We start from the raw sequence: 22,772 nt of genomic DNA, 5'->3' as shown, positions 1-22,772 counted from the left end.
TTAGTTTAACTGTTTTATGCGTTTATCTACTTTTCATTTACGTTACATTCAAACATGTGATCGATATGTTTGATGATTTCATATTCCACAAGAAAATCAAATCACCCTCGATCTCATCATATCTGATGATTTGGATACACACTGGTTTGTATATGTTTAGAGATAGAAAACTTACAGATTGCTACATAATACTCTACACACTTTTATGGCAAGATCGACCTTTCAATTGGAAGACGCAGCGAATAGCTCTTAAAGAGCGATGTATCAGGATAATACGAAACGATCTGAAAAACAGGAAAATAATATCGTCCGAAATCAGAATGGCTATGGATTGATGATGATATTTATTACGTCTATATTGTTGATATTTTTCTTGTATTGTAGAATTCATTTCTAGTCAATTTCTAGTTAGCTTAGCCATTATCAATATATTGATATGGTAATATTTGCTGCTTTTAATTGTAAATGTCAATGTGTAATTCTGCTTTTAATTGTAAATGTCAGCTCATACTAAATTAATTTTCTGGGCAAATATTTAATACATCTTAATGTTTTCTTTAGGTTTTCTATGCTAGTTAAGCTTATTTGCAAGACTTTGACACATAAACTCTGGACATTTTTATTTTTATACAAATTTACTGATGTGATATGTCTATTTAATTTTCAAAGCTTTCAGTAAAGCTAGATATTAAAGAGGCGTTTTCAAACAAAAAAAAACACCGAAATTATTATGTAGTGGTACCAGAAGAATCTTCGTTCATAATTACAGTGATGAACATTTATGTAGTGATTAGTGATAATTTGTCTGTATTGATTATTGTAATTTCCAATAATACGGGATACTGCTGATTTTCAAACATATTACTATTTTGTTGTGTTTACTTTCCCACTAGGTCCATGTGTCCTAAATCTCATGTGCCTCCAATAAGTTAAAGACGGCCTTGTAATTCGCGGCTGATCTGATCTTTAATTCATCATCTACCTCGTAGTTTTTAAATGAATTATTTGAGAAACCGATCAAAAGTCTTCTTGTTGAGAATAGTTTTCTCTAAGAAAGATATGAGAATTTTATATTAGTTAGCTTTTATTATCAATCTTTTTTATACTTGTTCCTGCCAGGAAATAATCAATTTTATACGCTTCCAAATTGAGGTATTTTTTGTTGCAATTAATATCTCATTAAGTTGGTAGAGTTAGAGCTCTAGATTCATTTTATAATTACACATCTTTCAAAGAAGACTTTTGATAGCTATTTTTAATACCATACGCCAAAAAATATCTTCCACTTTTATTTATGACGAGGATATTGCAAACAAACCACGAAGAAAAGACCAACAGAGAGTCAGACCATTTTAATTACCTTAAAAAATGTTACAAATCATCAATCAACTTTTATTCATTCAAATTTAATAACAACCTGCCTTACATATAAAATAAACTGAAACTACTTTCTAACAATAAATAATACTAATGATATCCTTACAAAAAATACAATTAGTCTCTAAATCTGACAACATCATTAAAGCATTTCGCTGGGGATTAGCAGCACCTGAAATCAGAATGCTTGTGGCAGATTTGTCTGTAGAATGCTGGATCACAAATATAAAATAGATTTAATGTTAAATTTCGCTAAAATGATATACGATGAGGACATTACTCATCGGCTGTACAACTATTTTCTATAATTACATCTACTAAAGCTTTAAAAAAATAGTTCTCATTTAGATATGAAATATATACCAACTCTGTCATATTTTTTGTCATTTCTAAGTCTACTATGACACTATTTACATATCGAGGAATTGCTGACGTTCGAGCATGCTACAAATATGCATGGGGCCTACCACACATGGATATTTAGTTTAAGACGGAACGAAAACGAAACGAAAATTGAGATTTTCCATCCAATGCAGGTACTAGGTATCTTATTTATACCACAAATCTAGATTTGAACAATATTGATATTCCACTTTAAGGTACTAAAAACTATTCCAATGTACCTAATTTAGGTGTATGCTTAACTTATAAACTGGACGAGTTCTGTCGTCTCCTCCGTATAGTGTGCACGAGTACCATTATGTGCTAGATGCCACGCTGATGTTACTTGTACTTGTCGTTCTGCTGTTTGATCTTAGATCTGATCCCTTTTTGAAAACGGCAAAGCCAGCTTTGACCAACTCGTGAGCTACGTCGATATCTTGGTCAGTACTAACGTTGTACAGATCGATACCTAAATAAAAAGACTTGATTATTAGTTGTTCATGATGATGGTAGTGGCTTTTGGAAAATCCCAACCGATATTCGGTTGGTGAACTTTAGTAGTTTCCACCTGATTTTGCAACGTTGCCATTTACGAGCAATCGAAAGGTAGGATCCAACGTACTACAGCAGCCATTTTGGATTTGACCCTGGCACTGGTAAGAGCTCTTTTTTGTAAGTTTAAGAATTTTGTTGTTTATTGTTTATTTGTTCTTGCACTGTTCATATTTTGATTATAAATAGTAGGCAGTAATGGATAAATAATCAATATGTGAATATTGTCAAATTTAAATTGGATTCAATTTTACATTAAATCCAGTGTATTTAAACATAGTTGACCCTGCGAAAGTACAATTACCGATATATATGATGATGTCCAAATTCCAATGGATGTTATATGGATGAAACACGGGGTAATTTAAGAACTGACAAAAAGACTATATTTATTGACTCTTGAGATTATTTATAGACTGAACCAATTAAATTCCACAGGTACAAAACATAAAAGTGACGCTGCAAGTGTTGAAGTATGGGGTATGAGGTATGAGCCAATAAATGAGCCAGAATCTTAGTTCCTGAGTACCTACCCTACTTTTAAGAAAGAATATTTTATGTTAATTATAATAAATGAAGGACGATATGAAATGTTAAAAGAATTTATTTGAATTGTATTCCTTGCTTTTATTGTATGAATTGAGAGAGGATTGAGGGTTTCCAAGCTGTTTTTCCTTCTGTTCAGATTCAATGAGGAAACAAGGAAAGTATTCTTTAGTGTCATGCAAGATATAACATTGAGTAATTTTAAAGATAAATGGATACTGTGTTTTTATGTATTGATAAATTATTTTTGTTACTTTTCTTTTTATAAATTTTCCCTTTTTCCTTCTCAAGTGAGATTTTAAGTTAATTCATGAATTTCAGAATATATATTATACTCTACAAGTATAAGAATAATTTACAAAAACAATAACTTTGGTTTATTATTGTAGTGTTTACATATTGTTAAATAATTACATATTGTTTTATTTTTTAATCAAAATTTAAAAAAATATTTATGAAAGCCTCTTCATATTACATTTTTATATTATAGGGGACGAAAAATATAGCAAAACATTTTAATTTGAGTCTTAACAGAAATATTAAGTTCTATGATATTACATTAACTTGTGAATTCGAGATAATTTATTCTTTTTATATTATATTCTTCAAATATATGTATAATTTTTCAACAACTGGCAACGTTGCAAATTGAAATCTTTGTGTGCATGCGGGGATTCTCCAGAATTAGACTCTACATCTAAATATACGTATAGATAAACAAAAAAAATATCCATTGTCTTTCCATAGTTTAATAGTATTTAGTTTTTAGTAGAAATTATACAAAGCCAATTCTAGTGATCCCGGAGAATGTTCTATAAATGCGATTTTGTTTTTATAGGACGATGCGATATCTTAGTGTAACATCATTTGTTTTCTCAGGAATTAACTGAACATTGGTGGTAATTCTTTAAAAATCCTACATATTCTCATCTACTTTCCTTACCGCTTACTGTCCTTACTTACCGATATAAGGCATTTATTTTGCGTGATTTAGGTAGGTACCAATCATTTTAGTTAGACTCTCCTATACATAGATATATTGAACAATTCATTCATTGAAAATATCAACAAGATAATTAAATGTCAGATAATTTAGACATGTTAAATCCAAATATTGATCAAAATCATATTCTATGAAAAATGCGCCACGTTAGGTAGTACTTTCCCGAAAACAGTAATTTAACAAAGTAATTAATTAGTAATACCTGGTACTGGAGATCCCTCCCTCTTTGCCCTCGTCTTTTCTTTTATGGAATAACCGTTTATACGTGCGGATAGTTTCTTCCACTGAGCAACGTGAGATAATTCCTCAAAACGATCAATTGCTTCTTCTGACCAAGTATCACCGACAGGATCTAGAAACAGGCACAGTTACTTAACCAAGCGGGCAACAGGTGGTTTGCTAATACCGATTTTGGCAAGGAAACATTCAATTGCTTGAAAATGCAGTCTCAAGAAATCTGTACGTAATTCATATAAATCCTTACAGGGTAATTCGTCAGTATCACCGTAATCGACGTAATAGAGTTTCGCTACTTTCTCGTTTGATTTGTAAAATGTTTCAAGTACTTCAGCTCGGTACCTATGGCAATTAATTACCTAAACCTTAAGATAAATGACGGTAATTGTTTATACTATTACCATTTATTGTCATATTGAAAAATAGCAGCCACTAAATCACCTTTATTAAGATTTTCCAATAAATGTTGGCTTCTATTGTCAAGTTTATTATAATACTCAGTCATTTCTTCAACTAAACAATCTAACTCTGTAGCCTTTGGTCCTACGATTTGTAGCCAAAACTTGGACGGATTATCCATTGCTGATACATATACTTCAAACTGATTGTCAGATTGCCCTTTAAATAAAATCAACAAGTAACACCCAGAAAGTGATTATAAATGTTGCTACATACCTGGGATAGGTGAAATTCTCTCACACTCAGGTTTTTTAGTTACTTCTGGAGATCTTGAGGGAGCTCGTGGTTCCCTTTTAGCTAAACTGTCATGTATAACTTGCTGATTAAGTTGTGACTTTTCCACCACATCCTCTATAAGTGACTTGGCCACATTAATTTGCTCCTTGGTTCCTATAATGACAGCAGCTTTTTTTATCAGTCAAAGCAAAATTATTTCTCACTCCATACCTTTAATTATAATTCTTTTTGATGGCAATCCTTTGTCTTCATCTACTACAGTAAGTTTTGCTCCTGATAAACTTCTTATCTCATTAATTTTTTCACCACCGCGTCCAATAACATTCCTAACGCAACCAGTGGGAATCCATAGATCCTCACTTTCAAAAATTGGTTGATTATTAATAAAGTCTTGAATTAAGCGCCATGCGACGTTACAGCCCTCCACAGAACCCTTTATAACACAAATTTTCTCTTCTATACCCTCACGATCTTTAAAATTGATTTTGGTACCAGATAAATCCTAAAGATGAAAAATTAAACATATATACATACATAACATAACACGTTTTATACTTGAAATTCCTTAATATTAGAACCATTTCTTCCAATAAGTCCTCTAACAACATTTTTAGGGACCTTGACTTCCATGGATTTATAATTAGATTTATTTATATATTCATCCATTAATTCATCCTCGTCTTTTTTTAAAAGTTGATACAACATATAGCCGGTAAAGCCAAATGCAGACAGTCCTAAAAGAACTGTTAATGATTTAGTGATGCTCCTAAAACATAAAAAAAACGGTTGCTTAAATACATTCGGTCTTTATTAAAAAATCGATTAGCATGTGAGTTATTAAATAAAAAGTGTACTAGTATAATTGAATTAAACCCTTCATTAAGTTTATATGGCAATTTTCACTAAAACAGTAAAAAAATGGAAAATAAAAACAAAGATATCCATTCCGTTATAGGTTATGAAATTAACACACACTTACCTCATTTTGTATATTTAGAATATCTATTTTCAGTCAACGAACATTAGAAATCTTATATTCATTAATGATTTAATATGTTAAAAATAGCCTATTTTTCTTATATCGGGAAACTATTTGACAATTTTAAATGACAAAGACCAAAACTGAATGTACATCTATATTTTGACTGTCATGTGATTTAGTTCAGAGAGTGCTCGGTGATTTAGTTTGTACTAAAATTTAAATTTTTTGAGTTAAAATTTTACTAGATACCGCGAAAATAGATTATGACGTTATCAATAAATCTGAGATATTTATTTTTAGTTAAAAGCTTATCTAAATTTTCAATTCTATTTGTTGATTTATAATTTTTTGGTAATACCTTAAAATAATAAGTTTAAATAAAATATTGATATTAAATTTCCATTTTTGATTCTTAAAGATAAAAGTGAAGCTTTAAATTATATTTTATATAAATGTATAATATATATTTCATTGTTAATAGTATAGAGTTTATATATAGTTAAGTAGTTTTGTTTGTAAGGGGGAAAGGTATTTATATGTTAATAAATACTAGTCAAATGATTTAAATCTTTATTAATAACATTGATAAATACTTGTAAAATATTTAGTTTTACAAAAACAAAATATCTGTAAGTTTCAACAAAACAATAGTGAACTATTAAGTAAATATTCAATATACCATAACATGTTATTGTTTAAAAAAATAATGGATATGTTTGTTTTCTTGGGAAATACTTCCTCTCAAACAATACAAACACATATATTATGTACACATATAAACATGAGTAAAATAATTTTATACGAACTATATAAGGAAATAAAGGGTTTATAAAAAATGTAAAAATCGATGTTATCTTTACAATCACATATCACAACCCAGAATAAACTTCAATGATATAGAATATGGCAATGATTTGTGACTCAAAATAATTTATGGTATATATTAAGTTAGTAAAACAAGAAAATTTAAGTACAATCAGTTGCTGGAAATAATAACAATACCCCATATTAGTACGCAATATTAAGTAATAAAATAAACCTTAAAACTACCAACAAAAACAAAATACTGTCGTATGGATTAAATTAACAAAACAAATAAAAGTATAAAAATAAAAAATAAAAATATCAATTGAAAATGAAAAAATTAAATCTCTTCTTGAGGAGAAATGGGTACTGAACTCTTCTACAGCAATAGCCGAGTTCTTTGCACATTTGGCACAGATGTTGAGGGTGTTCTTTCGATTGGTCGGAAACGTCAAGGCCATCTGGTTTTTCCAGGGGTCGCTGAAAAACAACAAATATTAATTAAAATCTAGTGATAAAAATATTTTTAAATTTACTCATAATTAACAATTGAAATATTTATATTATAAAATGTATTATTAATATTTATCTATATTATATCCTACTGTTATTAATGTTACTCAATAATTATGTTTTTTAATCTATAATTTGCTTATTTTTGATCAATAATAGAAATCTTCTATATTTTAAAACAATAAAATAGACTATTTTACCTGTTTGTGTGGATACACGTTGATAAGGCATTTTATGCACTCTTGGCCCATATTAGACCACGAATTTGCAGACATCCATTTTCTCTTGCATTTGGGACATTTATATTCGCCAAAGCATCGCTTTGTCTCTTGATATGGAATATTTCCTTCGCGTTTAGGCCTAGCCTATAATAAAATTGTAGTAAAGCTTTTAAACAGGTCTTATCTTTAGTTTTATTAATACTATGTATTTTAAGTTTTATTTTTCAATATGTCAATTCGTATCTATCACATCAACGCCAGGGAGTTTAGGTAAGGATTAAGAACAACTACATTTCAAATTAACATAAACAGAATGATCTTCAGTAAAATAGCGTCAGATATTTGCCGAAAAATTAGACATATATACATACAGAACATAACACGTTTTATACTTGAAATTTCTTAATATTAGAACCTTGACTTCCATGGATTCCATGGATCTATAATTAGATTTATTTATATATTCATCCTCTTTTTTTTTCAAAAGTTGATACAACATATAGCCGGTAAAGCCAAATGCAGACAGTGCTAAAAGAACTGTTAATGATTTAGTCATGCTCCTAAAACATACAAAAAAACGGTTGCTTAAATACATTCGGTCTTTATTATAAAATCGATTAGCATGTGAGTTATTAAATAAAAAGTGTACTAGTATAATTGAATTAAACCCTTCATTAAGTTTATATGGCAAGTTTTACTAAAACAGTAAAAAAATGGAAAATAAAAACAAAGATATCCATTCCGTTATAGGTTATGAAATTAACACTCACCTCATTTTATATATTTAGAATATCTATTTTCAGTCAACGAACATTAGAAATCCTATATTCATTAATGATTTAATATGTTAAAAATAGCCTATCAATTTTTCTTATATCGGGAAACTATTTGACAATTTTAAATGACAAAGACCAAAACTGAATGTACATGTATATTTTGGCTGTCATGTGATTTATTTCAGAGAGTGCTCGGTGATTTACTTTGTACTAAAATTTAAATTTTTTGAGTTATTTTATTAGATACCTGGAAAATAGATTATGGCGTTATCAATACATCTGAGATGATATTTATTTTTAGTTAAAAGCTTATCTAAATTTTCAATTCTATTTGTTGATTTATAATTTTTTGGTAATACCTTAAAATAATATGGTTTCATTCTATCACATTAATTAATATTGAGATTAAATTTCCATCTTTGATTCTTAAAGATAAAACTGAAGCTTTTAAATTATATTTTATATAAATGTATAATATATATTTCATTGTTAATAGTATAGAGTTTATATATAGTTAAGTAGTTTTCTTTGTAAGGAGGAAAGGTATTTATATATTAATAAATACTAGTCAAATGATTTAAATCTTTATTAATAACATTGATATATACTTGTAAAATATTTAATTTTACAAAAACAAAATATCTGTAAGTTTCAACAAAACAATAATGAACTATTAAGTAAATATTCAATATACTTTAACATATTATTGTTTAAAAAAATAATGGATATGTTTTTTTTCTTGGAAAATACTTCCTCTCAAACAATACAAACACATATATTATGTACACATATAGACATGAGTAAAATAATTTTATACGAACTATATAAGGAAATAAAGAGTTTATAAAAAATGTAAAAATCGATGTTATCTTTACAATCACATATCACAACCAAGAATAAACTTCAATTACATAGAATATGGCAATGATTTTTTTTCCTGTGTGATTGCTCTAGATATCTTATTGTCAATATGTGACTCAAAATAATTTATGGTATATGTTAAGTTAGTAAAACAAGAAAATTTAAGTACCATCAGTTGCTGGAAATAATAACAATATCCCATATTAGTACGCAATATTAAGTAATAAAATAAACCTTAAAACTACCAACAAAAACAAAATACTGTCGTATGGATTAAACTAACAAAACAAATAAAAGTATAAAAATATAAAATAAAAATATCAATTGAAAATGAAAAAATAAAATCTCTTCTTGAGGAGAAATGATTACTGAACTCTTCTACAGTAATAGCCGAGTTCTTTGCACTTTTGGCACAGATGTTGAGGGTGTACTTTCGATTGGTCGGAAACGTCAAGGCCATCTGGTTTTTCCAGGGGTCGCTGAAAAACAACAAATATTAATTAAAATCTAGTGATAAAAATATTTTTAAATTTACTGATAATTAACAATTAAAATATTTTATTTACATTATAAAATTTATTATTAATATTTATCTATATTATATCCTATTGTTATTAATGTTACTCAATAATTATATTTTTTTAATCTATAACTTGCTTATTTTTGATCAATAATAGAAATCTTCCGTATTTTAAAACAATAAAATAGAGACTATTTTACCTGTTTGTGTGGATACACGTTGATATGACATTTTATGCACTCTTGGCCCATATTAGACCACGAATTGCCAGACATCCATTTCCTCTTGCATTTGGGACATTTATATTCGCCAAAGCATCGCTTTCTCCCTTGATATGGAGTCTTTCCTTCGCCTTTAGGCCTAGCCTATAATAAAATCGTCGTAAAACTTTTAAACATGTGTTATCTTTAGTTTTATTATTACTATGTATTTTAAGAGTTACTTTTCAATATATCAATTCGTATCTATCACATCAACGCCAGGGCAGGGCATTTAAGGATTAAGAAACAACTACATTTCAAATTATAAACAGGATGGATCTTCAGTATAATAGCGTCAGATATTTGCTGTTAAGGAGTTGCGAGTCCCTAACAACAAGCGGAAAATAATCATAGAAATCATATCCCATATTCATCATTCGCTATATAGGATCAGTTAAGACCCTACTGAAGACGAATTGGGGAGGGATGATTTTTTAAATCTAGCCGGCTATGACGTGAAACGAGTGCCAGATACATACGGTGGCGCCATCTCCCGATATTTAACATAACAATAACGCAACACTTTGGTAACATGCCAACTTAATTTAGAAGGTTATTTTTTTCGAAAATCCATTGTTCAAAAATAGCTTCAACATGTTTAGTTGCATAATTCCGTTTTTAATATTCATTTGTATCGTTTTATTAATTTCAAAGAACACAATTTCGATTTAATTAAACACTTATATATCCTGAATGATCTGAATATATACATATATATATATAGTTATATAGTTAATATTAGTTATTATTATTAACAATATTAGTTAACTCTTTTGGTGAATGTGCCAGTTCACGGATATGTTGTACATAACAAAATACTTAATGATAAAGCAATACTTACAAATCCAAGTATTTGAGCAGTTTGCAATTAAAATATTTACTAATTATTAAGTTGATAATAAACCAAAAAACAAATGCAAAAGAAATACTTATTACTATGAAAATCGAAAACAAATTGATATTAGAAATCTTACTTGTGGACAGTCCTTTATATAATGTCCTTTCTGGAAACATAAATGGCACAAGTACGACGATGGAGGTCTTTTGATCGGTTTCCTATCTAACGCCAAATCAGCTAGCTGCTCTGTGAGGCTCTCCAATCCATCATTCATATAAGGGTTATTGATGCTATTCAAATTACTTAAGCTATTCATGCTACCCAGACTGTTCAAGTTGCTTAGATTCGCCAGGAAGTTATAGGAAACCTGCGTGCTCCACGTTGGGCTCAGTAATTTTGGCTGTAAACAGAATAGAAGGGAGTCATTTGTAATATAACACTATGGAATTAACAGATATAGTGATTTATATGATATGTCATTTAATTATAAAAGTTGTTCGCCCAGAATAACGGCGTCGATTGCTGTGTATATCTTTTAAATATAATTTTGGTAAAAAAATGGAATCATTCGAGTATTGTACTGGATTTTCATTCAAATATTTTGGCGAATGCGAAGGGCAAACTATTTAGTCAGTGAAACGTTTCTAATAAATTAATCAATATGACCTAATATCACTAAAACACAGCCCAAAAACTGGCTGGATTAAGTAACGGATTTTACTGTTAATCAATCCTGTTAATAGTCATATATATTTCAACTGTTTCTTGATCTTTGGTGAGTCCCAGTGGATCCATATTTCGTTGACGGTAAGGAAATGATGTAGAAACTTCTTGGGATTGTACGTAAACAGTGTCAAACATTGCTGTGAAGTCACTCCCGGTCTCCTAAAATTTCATCCTCTCTCGAGATGCCTACTATCTCGTGCACCTTCAATCGACAGTCTGCCAATAGTATCGTGGTTTTCAAACGCAGCCAAAACACAACTACGAGTCTTATTCTGCTGAAATTTCGACAGTAGCCTTCTACGAGAATGTACTACACGATGGTAGCCACCACTATTATATTTACATTATTGGTTGGCAACGCAAAAGTTGCAAAAAAGTCTGTGAAAAGTTTGCAAATTCAAAAGTTGGTAACGCTGGTGGATTGGTACCATGCGGTTACCGGCTATAAAAGACCATCACGACGACGTCTCTCTCCCTTTTGTCAACCCCTTGTAACAGTAACCACCATCATAACGCTTCCGTACTTCCTTACAAGTTTTTATTCAGCCGGTGTTCTCTGTTTCCGTGCGAATTCCTTCCACACAAATAGTAGTGAGTGTTCGGACAAGCCACACATTCCGACCGACAAGACCAATATTCCTACAATATTTGTGATAGTGGCGCCATCCAGTGGTGAGGCTAAAAACTTATCGGACAATATTTGCGTTACAATATTTAAGTAATTTGTATTATGCGTTTGGTGTATTGTTGATTATTATTTCACTTTAAAAAGGTGACTTTGTGAAGGTATTGAGACAACTTTTTCCCATATTTTTAATAATATAGCGATACTGTGTTGAAAGATTGATGTTGTTTTGAGAGCAATCTAATCATCGATCCATTTTCGCACTTCTTCAGCATTTCGAAACTATGTACCAGCCAAGTTATGCTGTATCGATCTGAATAAATAGTAATCAGAAGGTTTTATGTCTGGTGAGTACAGTGGATGCTGCAGAACTTCCCATTCGTATAAATGTCTGGAAATAGTTCATCAACTGAGAAGCTGCCTGTAAGTTCTTTGACGGCTGGATAAGCTGGATTTTCGTCCAATGAGTACTTATACAGCAACTTACTACATACTACTGACAGCTACTTATACAGTTTCTACAGCCTGAAGAATATATTTCTTTTCTTCGAATGCCTTTTCATCAACCTCTGTTACTTTATGCACTTGATCGATAGCCGATTGGTGATTTCGAAATCCACAATGGAAATGTGGCATATCTATAAATGATTTAATATGTTCTAACGGCAGTTTCTCAAATAATTTCGATATAGCAACTAGCAGCAAAATAAGCCTATAAGATCCGGCTTTTTCTGCAACTTTGTCAGTTTTTTTAACATAATTATTCGAGAAACCTTAAAAGATTCCGGAACATGCTGGAGTTTCAAATAAGCATTGAACGTGATGATTGCTTTTCGTGGCGGCTCTTTCAATAACCAGGATAATGTTTATATCAATTCCAAGAGCCTTTTTAGGACTGAGCTTGTCAATTTCTGTTGGAGAAATCGGGCTGATAAACAGGATTTGCATCTATGATAGCTTCTATATCATTCAGCTGGAATACGAAACGCTCTTGTAGTTATTGTGCGATCATTTTTAGTCATATCTTTAATTTTTATTTAGTACTTATGGTTATTGTACATCTTTGGTGTTTAGGTTTTGATTAGTTCTATTGTATTATCTATATTTATTATAGTATGTTATTTAAAAATAGCGATTAACATATTATTAAAATACGATACAATATTGGGGGGTTATTATTCCATTCCTTTTTACAGAATATTCTAATAACAGGTCAATTGAAACGTCCCCGGCCTGATACATACATGGCGCTATCAGAATTAAATCCATGTTTTTTAGCTAGCCCTAACCCTCAAAAGAAGCGTGTATAAATTTGACAGCTGTCGGATCATTAGTCTGTGAATTATAGCATTTTGAGTGAAGCAACTTTCGGTATTATGACAAAATGAATAAAAAGGATTTTTGCGTGTTGATAAAATATTGTTTTTTGAAGGGAAAAAATATAGTTGAAGCAAAAACTTGGTTGATGCTGAGTTTTCGGACACTGCCCCAGGAAAATCAACCATCAAGTATTGGAATGCTAAGTTTAGACGTGGTGAAATGAGCACCGAAGACGGTGAACGGAGTGGACGCCCTAAAGTGGTTGTTACCGACGAAAACATTTAAAAAATCCAAAAAATGATTTTGAATGGCCGTAAATTAAAATTGAATGAAATAGCAAACACTCTAAAGATATCAACTGACCTTGTACATCATATAATTCACGAATATTTGGGTATGAGAAAGCTCTGTGCAAAGTGGGTGTCGCGCGAGCTCATTTTTGACCAGAACCAACGACGAGTTGATGATTCGGAGCAGTGTTTGAAGAGGATCAAGCGTAATAAACCCGAGTTTTTGCGTCGATATATAAGTGACCTGCACACGATGAACCCGCTTCAAAGCGAGGGAAAACGCAACAGTCGGCTATCAAGGTTATGGCATCTGTATTTTGGGATGCGCATGGAATAATTTTCATTGATTGCCTTGAAAAAGCAAGAACCATAATCAGCAACTATTACATAGTGTTATTGGACCGTTTGAAGGATAAAATCGTCGAAAGACGGCCACATTTGAAGAAAAAGAAAGTGCTGCTTCACCAAGACAATGCACCGTGTTACAAATCAGTGAAAACGATGGCAAAAATCCATGAATTGGGCTTCGAATTGCTTCCTCCTCCACCGTATTCTCCAGATCTGTCCAGTCTATCTCGCCGTAACTCACGCTGCATCCAATTTTGCGCTTGGTCTAATAGGTGAAAAAAGCTTATTTTTCACTAGACGTACTTGAAATATTAGGATTACTTTTTTTACAAACGTAATATAAACAACGCTTACCTGAAAGGCTTCAGTACTGCGATACGAGCACCAGTTGGTGGGCGTGTAGGACGGAGTAAGCAACGAGTTTCCAGAACTGGAACTTCCATAGTCTTGCTGCCTAGAGTGTCGGTTCAGGTGCGAGAACGGCGGGGACAATTGAGCTGGTTGATTGAACAACGTTGCAGTTGGTGACATTATATCGAGGATGTCGCAAATAGACCTAGAGTTTAACATTTCTAATAAGCACAGTTTGTTGTTCACAAAATTCGATTTCTAAATTTTAACGTTAACGAGTTTAGTCGCATCAATACCAAACTCATGCTACAGCTGGCTATGATATTGTTATTGAATAGGCGAGTTATCTATAGATACAAAATTTTAGCATACCGTAATCTTCACCAACTCCACTAACATTTTTGCTGTTGTGACTGTTTAACAGTCTACATAATTAGTGTTACTAAATTATAACAGTTTACCTACAATTCATACTTTACACGTGTATTGTCTGCTGCTTTTATCTGTTAAGTAATACATTTTTTTTTTACTCTTTGTGATTCCACAATCTGCCCTATAGGCAATAAGTATTTCTTATGTCTATATTATATATACATGGCATGTAGAAAATCAGTTCATTAAGTGATCTCCTGTATAAAATATTATCTCAATTAGTCTTATTCTAAAGTCCACATATGTCCATTAATCAGATCAGGTGGTGTTAAACGTTTTAGTCTACGCACTTCACTATCACGTCGCATATTTAGCTTCTTAGCTTGTACGTTGGGATGTACTAACACTCTTTCGAAGTACTTCACATAAACACGTTGAATTACACTCGTTATAGGTTCTAGAGGAATATCGCGTTGTATCAATTTTTTTGAAATATAGTACAGAGCATCTATAATGGCACGCAACACTTTATTTTGGAACCGTTGAATGATGGATATATTAGATTTGCTAGCAGTACTCCATATTTGAATTCCATATGGCCAAATAGGCTTGAGTATAGACTTTACAGCAATACCTTGTTATTTAATGATAGCTTGGACTTGCGCCCGATGAGCAAATACATTTGATATAATTTGAGTTCAAGTTGTTTTTGTTTAGAGAGTATGTGTCTCTTCCAGGTAAGGCGTCGATTTAAGTGCATACTAAGATATTTAACAGGCTCTGCTTGGGGGAGTTGACGATGATTGATATTCACTGGTGGACGTGTTCTTCTACGCAGGGTAAACGTTATAGAGGTGGATTTTGTTTCATTGGCTTTAATGCGCCATGTCTTCAACCATAATTATAATTGCTCCAGGTGGGTTTGTATTGATCTTCATGGGATGTTAAGATTGCTGTGTCGTCTGCGTATGTTGCCACAGTAGTTACTTTTGTGGTGGGCAGATCGGCCGTATACAGAAGATATAGTAGTGGACCCAGTACACTTCCTTGTGGAACTCCTAAATAAATGGGATGTAATTTCGTATGTTCATCGCCTTGATTTACAATAAAATGTCTATCAGTGAGATACGATTTTAGTAACTGATAGTCCGGATGAAGGAGAAGTTTCTTCAATTTAACCTACAAGTCCGTATGCCATACTTTGTCAAAAGCCTAGGAAAGCAGCCGAACAATATCTTTTGGCATTTAGGTCAGTATTTATTTTGTTTGCAAGTCTATGCACTTGTTCTATAGTTCCATGCTTATTGCGAAACCCAAACTGATGTTCTGGAATAATTTTTCTTTTTTCTATTATATAGTTTAGCTTCTTTATGTATAGTTTCTCGAAAACTGTCGAGATTATCGGTAATAAACTTATAGGCCGGTAGGAGGAGGTACTTTCCAGATGCTAGGGAAGTAATTAATTCGTAGAATAGCATTAAATATAAATGTTAATAGTTTTATAACCTTTTCTGATAGTTTTAAATTCTGATAATTTTCTGTTTTTTTTTAATTTTACCGGTAATTAATTATTGTTTGTTTAATTTTTTTGACCGTTAAGTTCTCGTGCGGTAAGTCCATTTGAAATGAATCTAGTAATTTTATTTTCGTCATCTTTATGTAGCTGAGACTGGAAAGGTTTAAAAACATTTTTTAAATGTTTTGAGAAAATATCGGCCTTCTCTTTATTGATATATGCTGCTATTTCTATATCAATTTTCGTTTGTAACGTTAAGTTTAGAGAGATGTTTCGGTCTAAGTTTTCTCTAAATAAGGGCCAGTTAATTCTATTATTGCACAGAGAAGGGGGTTTAACTTTGATGATAATTTTTGAAGAAAGTGTTAGTATTATTGGTGAATGATCAGAAGACAAGTCGAAACATGATTCTGCATGACACTTTTTTGCATCAATATTTTTTTGTAATACAGAAATCTATAGTATCTGGTTTTTTATTTCTGTCTGAAGGCCAATACGTTAGTTCACCAGTAGAGATATGTTGTAAATTATCTGTCTTTATTGCTTTTAGCCGTTCTCTACCTTTTGGGGTTATTATTCTTGAACCCCATATTAAATGTTTTGCATTGTAATCTCCTCCGGCTATAAATTTATTACCTAGCGTACTGAAGAATTCTTGAAATTAGGTAGAACCTTGTTATGTTTGGGTGGGTAATAAATCGCAGACATTGTTAATGGTCCATGGATTTCCTCTTTGGTTATACTAGTTGCTCGCGGGTAGTCTTTGAGGAATTTTTCTTTTTCGAAATGTTTTATATCATCTCGAATGATTATGACTGTACCTCCATGTGCTTTATCATCAGGGTGATTTGTATGATAAAGTTTATATTTGGGAATTTTCAAATAATGTTTGTCCGTAAAATGTGTTTCGGAAACCACCATAACGTCAATATTTTGTTCAGTTACGAACATTTTTAGTTCCCTGGCGTGTTGTTGGAACCCATTGGCATTCCAGACAGTGATTTTATAGCTAATGGTTTCAGGCATTATTCAAGTTTGCTGACGACGGTTGTGAGTAGACCAAACATCGTACTCATTTAATCCATTAGTTTGGCCATCATATTTTCTAATCTAGAGATGTTGCTGCTAGTTTCAGTAGGTTGTGATGTGGTTTTTTGATTTTGTGCTGAACCATTTTCAACTATTTGGGCATAAGTTATGTCTGGTTGACTTAGTCTGGTGGGTAGACTGGTAGGTGTGGATTATTTTTGTTGCTGTTGATGCCTTTTTTCTCTTAAGGCAGGATGGTGTTTCTGCTGTAGTTGTTTGTGAACTGCGCAACCCTTGTAGTTCGCTGGATGATTTCCGTTACAGTTAACACATTTCACTTCACTATCGCGAACTTTACGAATACAATATCCTGTTTTGTGTTGTCCTGCACATGTTACGCATCTGAATGATTTGCGATAGTAAGTTTTTGTGTGCCCGTGCGTTTGACACTTCGTGCATTGCGGTATAATTCTTTTTGTATGTGGTGGTTTGCATTTAATAATACTATTTTCTAATTTGGTGATTTCATTTTTTGATAAATCGCGAACATTGTTAATGGTCGATGGACTTCCTCTATGGTTATACTGGTGGCTTGCAGGTAGTCTTTGCGGAGTTTTTCTTTTTCGAAATGCTTTATATCATTTCGAATGATTATGGCTGTACGTCCATGTGCTTTATCATCAGGGTGATTTGTATGATATAGTTTATATTTGGGAATTTTCAAATAATGTTTATCCATAAGTAATAAATAATTATATAAATTAATTCAGGAATTATGTAAATACAAAATTAACAAAAAATACCATTCAACCACTACTCTTATAAACAACAACGCGTGTATACTAGGCACTGAAATTTTTAGTAGGAATATAGGAAATTTGGAAACATTTGAGAATGCGCAAGAGTATGGAATTGGTGAAGATAACTGCATGCTCAAAATGTTTTGGTGAGTTTTTATTAATTTTGACTTTAATCGCCTTTTAAATCTATAGAAAAAATATCTCGGATTTTAAATAGAAATATTTTCTGCGGTTTAAAATCGAGGGTTTCCTGCGAGTTACGAGGGCAGTTTCATAAGACAATGACGCTTTAAATCTTCCGAGCAGTGGCTTTAAAGGCACCACTGCTACCCTCGACTGTTATCTTTATAAAAGTTACTTATTTTGGCAGACAATTTTAAAAATTGTTCTGTACAAAAGGAATATAAAAACATATGTGATTCGAAGAAATTTGAAGTCTCCAGGGTCGGTTATTAGAAAGTTTACAGTATCTGCAAAGTATCGAAAACGCCTTTTGGAGTATATATATATATATATATATATATATATATATATATATATATATATATATATATATTGAAAATTGAAATAAAGATGAGAAATTAAAATGCGAGGTTGTCGCCTATACCCTTGTTGTATCTGCCACTCCAGCAACCAGCCAATAGAAACAATTACCGTATATTGCAACATGATTGGTTTTGGAAATACATTGACCAGATGTAATATCTTCACGTGTTCAAGAAACGTTAGAACTTCATAATAGTTCATTTGCAGGGTAGTGTTCTTGGTTTGTTGTTATATCTTATGTATACAGCTGACCTACCGACCTACTACTACCGAGAAACACTACTGTTGCAACATATGCTGACGATACAGCGGTTTTATCATCAGACGAGGATCCAATATCAGCCACAAACACCCCCAACTTCATCTTAACAAAGTCATGGTGAATTCGACATCGAATTTAGAACAAAGTGAAAACATTTAAATGTGCGCGATGACAGTGAAGTGCGTAGACTCAAACCATACGAACTGGAAAATAACAAGTTGTGGGAAATCAAGGAGGTTTTTCACCAATCTCCTAATATTAACAATCTCAACAGGTTCCAATTGAGCATCCTTGCTCCGCTGCATATAGGGCATAGCAGACTAACGCATGAGCATCTGTTAAAAGGAAGAGACCCCCCACAATGTGACGAATGGCCAAACACAACAGAGCGTCAGGCATATCCTTCTGGAGTGTGAAAAGTTTGGGGTACTAAGACGGCAGCTCGGAATGCCAAGGTTATTAAAACAACTGGTCGAACCCAAGCATTTGGATATGCTTTTCAACTTCTTAACGGATTGATACACCTTTTGCAATTCTTCTAGCCCAAGCGGCTGATGGGCTTTTAAAATAATAAATAAATAAATAATGTAATTTTATGTTGTTAAATATTCAAATTTTAATTTTAATATATTTTTTTTATTTCCTAAAATTATTGGCCACGGCTTTTTAAATTTCCCGTTGAAATAGCTGGAATGAAACTTGGTTCCAATTTTATAGATGGAAGATGCTCTTCTATATACTCGTTATTCTATGATTTGGTTTGTGTATGACATCAAAATAAAAATAGTTATTTTTGCGTGGTGATCAAGCATTATTTTCTGTACAAAAAAACATTACCGAAACCAAGGAGAGGACACACCACCATCAATTTCTGTGGTTAAGAAATGTACGGGCAATTCTTGCAGCTAAGAACATATTCTTCTGTGATTGTATCAATATTATTTAATACAACATTCAGAATCGCCGACACACTGTAGTTAAACATTCAATAAAACCGTTGAATTCACTCTATCTCTTAGCAATACCACCACATATACTCTAAAATTATCATATTGTAAAATATCAACGAGCAAGCGTGGTCTGTGTGGAAAAAACTAACGAACAATATCGTAGAGACAACAATCTGGACAAGATCAATGTCCTTATTATTGGAACTCGTATGGTTCCAGTTGATATTCTATTTTAAGAAATTGCAATTTCCAATTCGATCGACGTTTGCTACTCCTTTTATTTAGTCCTCTGAAAGTGAGAGGCACGTGTCCAAGTACAGCTACTGTATCAGTATCTGATACTTAATTGTTCTACTTGTAGTAATTAATTATTAGCTGTTGGAACTAATTCACAGCGTTTTATTTAAAAATAATTTTAAAAATACGAGAGCAGTTTGGTAGATCCGTAACTTTTTTTGTCAAAAAGTGTTTTATTCTCGATATAATCCATTTCTTTATTCCGTCCAAATAATATGTTTTTTTTTTCAATGGCTTCAAAATAGGCGTTTGTTTCAGTGATGACCTCTTCATTCGACTCAAATTTCTTCACACAGCAATTCCTTCAAGTGATACGTAATTGTTCTACTCACGCTAATGAATTATTAGTTGTTGGAATAAATTTTCAGCGTTTTCTTTAAGAATAATTTCAAAAATACGAGGGCAGTTTGGTAAGTTGGTGACTTTTTGAATGAAGTTTTGTTAGGATCAAAATAGGCGTTTGTTTCAGTGATGGCCTCTTCATTCGACTCAAATTTCTTACCTCACAGCAATTTCTTCTAGTGTGGAAATAGGATATAATCGTAGGGTGCTAAAACTGGAGAATATGCCGGATGGAGTAATTTATGGAATTTTTATTAAGGTGGGGTTATCTGGTGCAAAATGGCTGGCAAACACAGCATATATGACGCAGCGTCAGAATCTGATAGTATATCAATAAGTAAATTGGTTTTTGGTTCTACAATCTGCCCATTAGGCAATAAGAATATATATATATATATATATATATATATATATATATATATAAGCATGTAGAAAATCACTTCATTAAGTGATCTCCTGTATAAAATCTATCTTAATTAATTAGTCTTATTCTAAAGCGTATTCTAAAGTCTATATATGTTGAATAATCAGGCCAGATTGTCTTAAACGTTCTAGTCAACGCAATTCACTATCACGTCGCATATTTAGTTGATTAGCGAGAACATTGGGATGCACTGACACTCTTTCAATGTACTTCACACAAACACGTCGAATTACACTCGTTAATGGTTCTAGAGGAATATCGCGTTGTATCATTTCATTTGAAACATAGTACGGAGAATGAACAATGGTACGCAACACTTTATATTGGAACCGTTAAATGATGGATATATTAGATTTGCTAGCGGTACCCCATAGTTGGATTCCATATGACCAAATAGGCTTGAGTATAGACTCATACAGCAATACCATTGTATAATGATAACTTGGATTTGCACCCGATGAGCACATTTGATATAATTTAAGTCCAAGTTGTTTTCGTTTAGCGAGAATGTGCTTCTTCTAGGTTAGGCGTCGATCTAAAAGAATACCAAGATATTTAACATTCTCTGCTTGGGGGAATTGACAATGATTGATATTCACTGATGGGCATGTTCTTCTGCGCACAGTAAAGGGTGGAGGGCAACAGCCATACAATATGGGTGAAGGGCAATAGCCATACATTTAAAGTAACTGCGTGGGAAACTTAAAAAGTCACTGATTTATCAAACTACCCTAAAAATGTTGTTCAATAGCTCGGGACATTTATTACCATTTTTAGTCTTTCGGTTATTTTATTTAATATTACAATGGGTAGGCCAAGTGAACGTGCAGTCCGTATAAGGAAAAATAGGAATAAAGAAATAACTATTGAAAATAAGGAACGCTTCAGGTTCCGGGGTCCTAGGTCCTGATTTGACAAATGCTCTAACTAAACTAGAACAGCAAAAAATTGTTTTCCGTGTCGGGAATCGAACCAAGTTTAATTATTATACAATAGAAGCAGTAGTACAATATAATCAATAATTCTACGAGGTCTTATATGCTATAGTTAAAAAGCTAAAATATAGTTATAGCTTAAAAAGCAAATTGAATGGCTCTTACACTAAACAACTTCCGATTTTCCGGCACATCGGCTCAGCGATAACATTATACCCAAATATCTGATTATTTTAGATAAAAAATGTGAAAGAAATCCTTTATCATAAAATCCTTTGAAATTTCGCTGGATTTTCCCTCCTTCCCGCCAGCCGATCCTGATTTTAATACAATGCGAACACATTGGAAGGGCACTTTTTCGCGTAAAAAAAGAATTTTGAAAATAGGTCCACAATTGACGAAGAAATCGGCGAACATACATTAAAAATATATAAATACAGCCGAACATAGAACCTCCTTCTCATTTCAAGTCGGTTAAAAAACTTATTGACCAAAAAAAAACAACAGGTTGACGTCGGATTGGTAATTGTTCCGAAGTTATTCGAAGCATTCCTTGTCACAGTCAAGCTGCTCAAAGATACTCAGCCATGAAGCATTACAATTAGGAAACATCTATACTTTGAAAAAACGCCTAGTCCTTGGATTCCTGGCACAAACAAAGCATTTTAAGATGTACGGTCACCAAAGGCTGACTAAAGTTGCTGTATATATAGTAGAAATAACATACTTTGATGGAATTTGAACAAAAGCTTGCGGTTCAGGGTGTAGGACTACCAAAGACGGATTGCAGAAGTTTAGTTTCTCAGCTGTTTTGCGCAGTGGGAGGTCTTATATTGCGCTACTAATACGAGCTTGGTTATACGAAGGGACTCTTCGTTCATATTATAATGGGATTAAACCACCAGTGTCTTTTGTACAATTGTTGAATAAGTCGCCACTTTGTTCCTTAACTATCACCTACCTCACTACCACTTTTGATTGTAACCATATGAGTTGGCAAAATATTACCAGTGTGTCCAAGTCGTATGCACTCTTAATAAACTAATATTTTTAGAATTTTGGACAGCCT

The 22,772-nt window shown here is 32.3% G+C and overlaps 3 protein-coding genes, 1 long non-coding RNA gene and 1 other non-coding gene across 5 annotated transcripts in view; all 5 read right to left on the bottom strand.

The window, feature by feature from the left end:
* Positions 1-1,337: 1,337 nt before the first annotated feature.
* On the bottom strand, positions 1,338-6,242 carry LOC143203044 (tudor and KH domain-containing protein homolog). The gene is made up of 8 exons (XM_076415146.1): positions 5,775-6,242; positions 5,351-5,561; positions 5,006-5,297; positions 4,775-4,948; positions 4,501-4,717; positions 4,269-4,441; positions 4,065-4,214; positions 1,338-2,230 (listed from the first exon to the last, which is right to left on the bottom strand). The coding sequence occupies exons 1-8, from the start codon at positions 5,777-5,779 to the stop codon at positions 2,076-2,078; spliced, it is 1,377 nt and encodes a 458-aa protein (XP_076271261.1). The 5' UTR covers positions 5,780-6,242; the 3' UTR covers positions 1,338-2,075.
* Positions 6,243-6,755: 513 nt separating this feature from the next.
* On the bottom strand, positions 6,756-8,244 carry LOC143203052 (zinc finger CCHC domain-containing protein 24). The gene is made up of 4 exons (XM_076415153.1): positions 8,086-8,244; positions 7,731-7,875; positions 7,295-7,459; positions 6,756-7,061 (listed from the first exon to the last, which is right to left on the bottom strand). Exons 1-4 carry the CDS (start codon positions 8,088-8,090, stop codon positions 6,903-6,905), a joined length of 474 nt encoding a protein of 157 aa, XP_076271268.1. The 5' UTR covers positions 8,091-8,244; the 3' UTR covers positions 6,756-6,902.
* A 418-nt stretch (positions 8,245-8,662) lies between these two features.
* LOC143203022 (zinc finger CCHC domain-containing protein 24) overlaps positions 8,663-22,772 on the bottom strand; it is a 31,688-nt gene continuing 17,578 nt past the window's right edge. The window contains exons 2-5 of the mRNA XM_076415116.1: positions 14,234-14,435; positions 10,707-10,970; positions 9,673-9,837; positions 8,663-9,431 (exon numbers count right to left, since the gene is read on the bottom strand). Coding sequence (XP_076271231.1) covers positions 9,318-9,431; positions 9,673-9,837; positions 10,707-10,970; positions 14,234-14,410 — 720 coding nt within the window. The 5' untranslated portion in view covers positions 14,411-14,435 and the 3' untranslated portion in view covers positions 8,663-9,317. The remainder of the gene's footprint in view (positions 9,432-9,672; positions 9,838-10,706; positions 10,971-14,233; positions 14,436-22,772) is intronic.
* On the bottom strand, positions 10,027-10,144 carry LOC143189440 (U8 small nucleolar RNA). The gene has a single exon (XR_013003883.1). It is a non-coding gene; the product is annotated as a U8 small nucleolar RNA (small nucleolar RNA).
* Positions 17,230-21,556, bottom strand: LOC143203027 (uncharacterized). The gene is made up of 2 exons (XR_013007269.1): positions 21,368-21,556; positions 17,230-17,489 (listed from the first exon to the last, which is right to left on the bottom strand). It is a non-coding gene; the product is annotated as an uncharacterized LOC143203027 (long non-coding RNA).

This window comes from Rhynchophorus ferrugineus, unplaced genomic scaffold (genome assembly GCF_030347505.1).
Source record: "Rhynchophorus ferrugineus isolate W39M unplaced genomic scaffold, kcgeb_rfMv2 rfM1, whole genome shotgun sequence".
NCBI lineage: Eukaryota > Metazoa > Arthropoda > Insecta > Coleoptera > Curculionidae > Rhynchophorus > Rhynchophorus ferrugineus.
This window is presented reverse-complemented; position numbering and strand designations above follow the sequence as displayed.

Excerpts from the sequence above, each read along its gene's own strand:
- LOC143203044 (XM_076415146.1), bottom strand. Across the intron at positions 5,298-5,350 it reads CTAATATTAAGGAATTTCAA|GATTTATCTGGTACCAAAAT; the intron begins GTATAAAACGTG and ends TTTCATCTTTAG. Across the intron at positions 4,215-4,268 it reads ATGTTTCCTTGCCAAAATCG|ATCCTGTCGGTGATACTTGG; the intron begins GTATTAGCAAAC and ends GCCTGTTTCTAG.
- LOC143203052 (XM_076415153.1), bottom strand. Across the intron at positions 7,460-7,730 it reads TGGAATCCATGGAAGTCAAG|GCTAGGCCTAAACGCGAAGG; the intron begins GTTCTAATATTA and ends ATTTTATTATAG. Across the intron at positions 7,062-7,294 it reads ACGTGTATCCACACAAACAG|CGACCCCTGGAAAAACCAGA; the intron begins GTAAAATAGTCT and ends GTTGTTTTTCAG.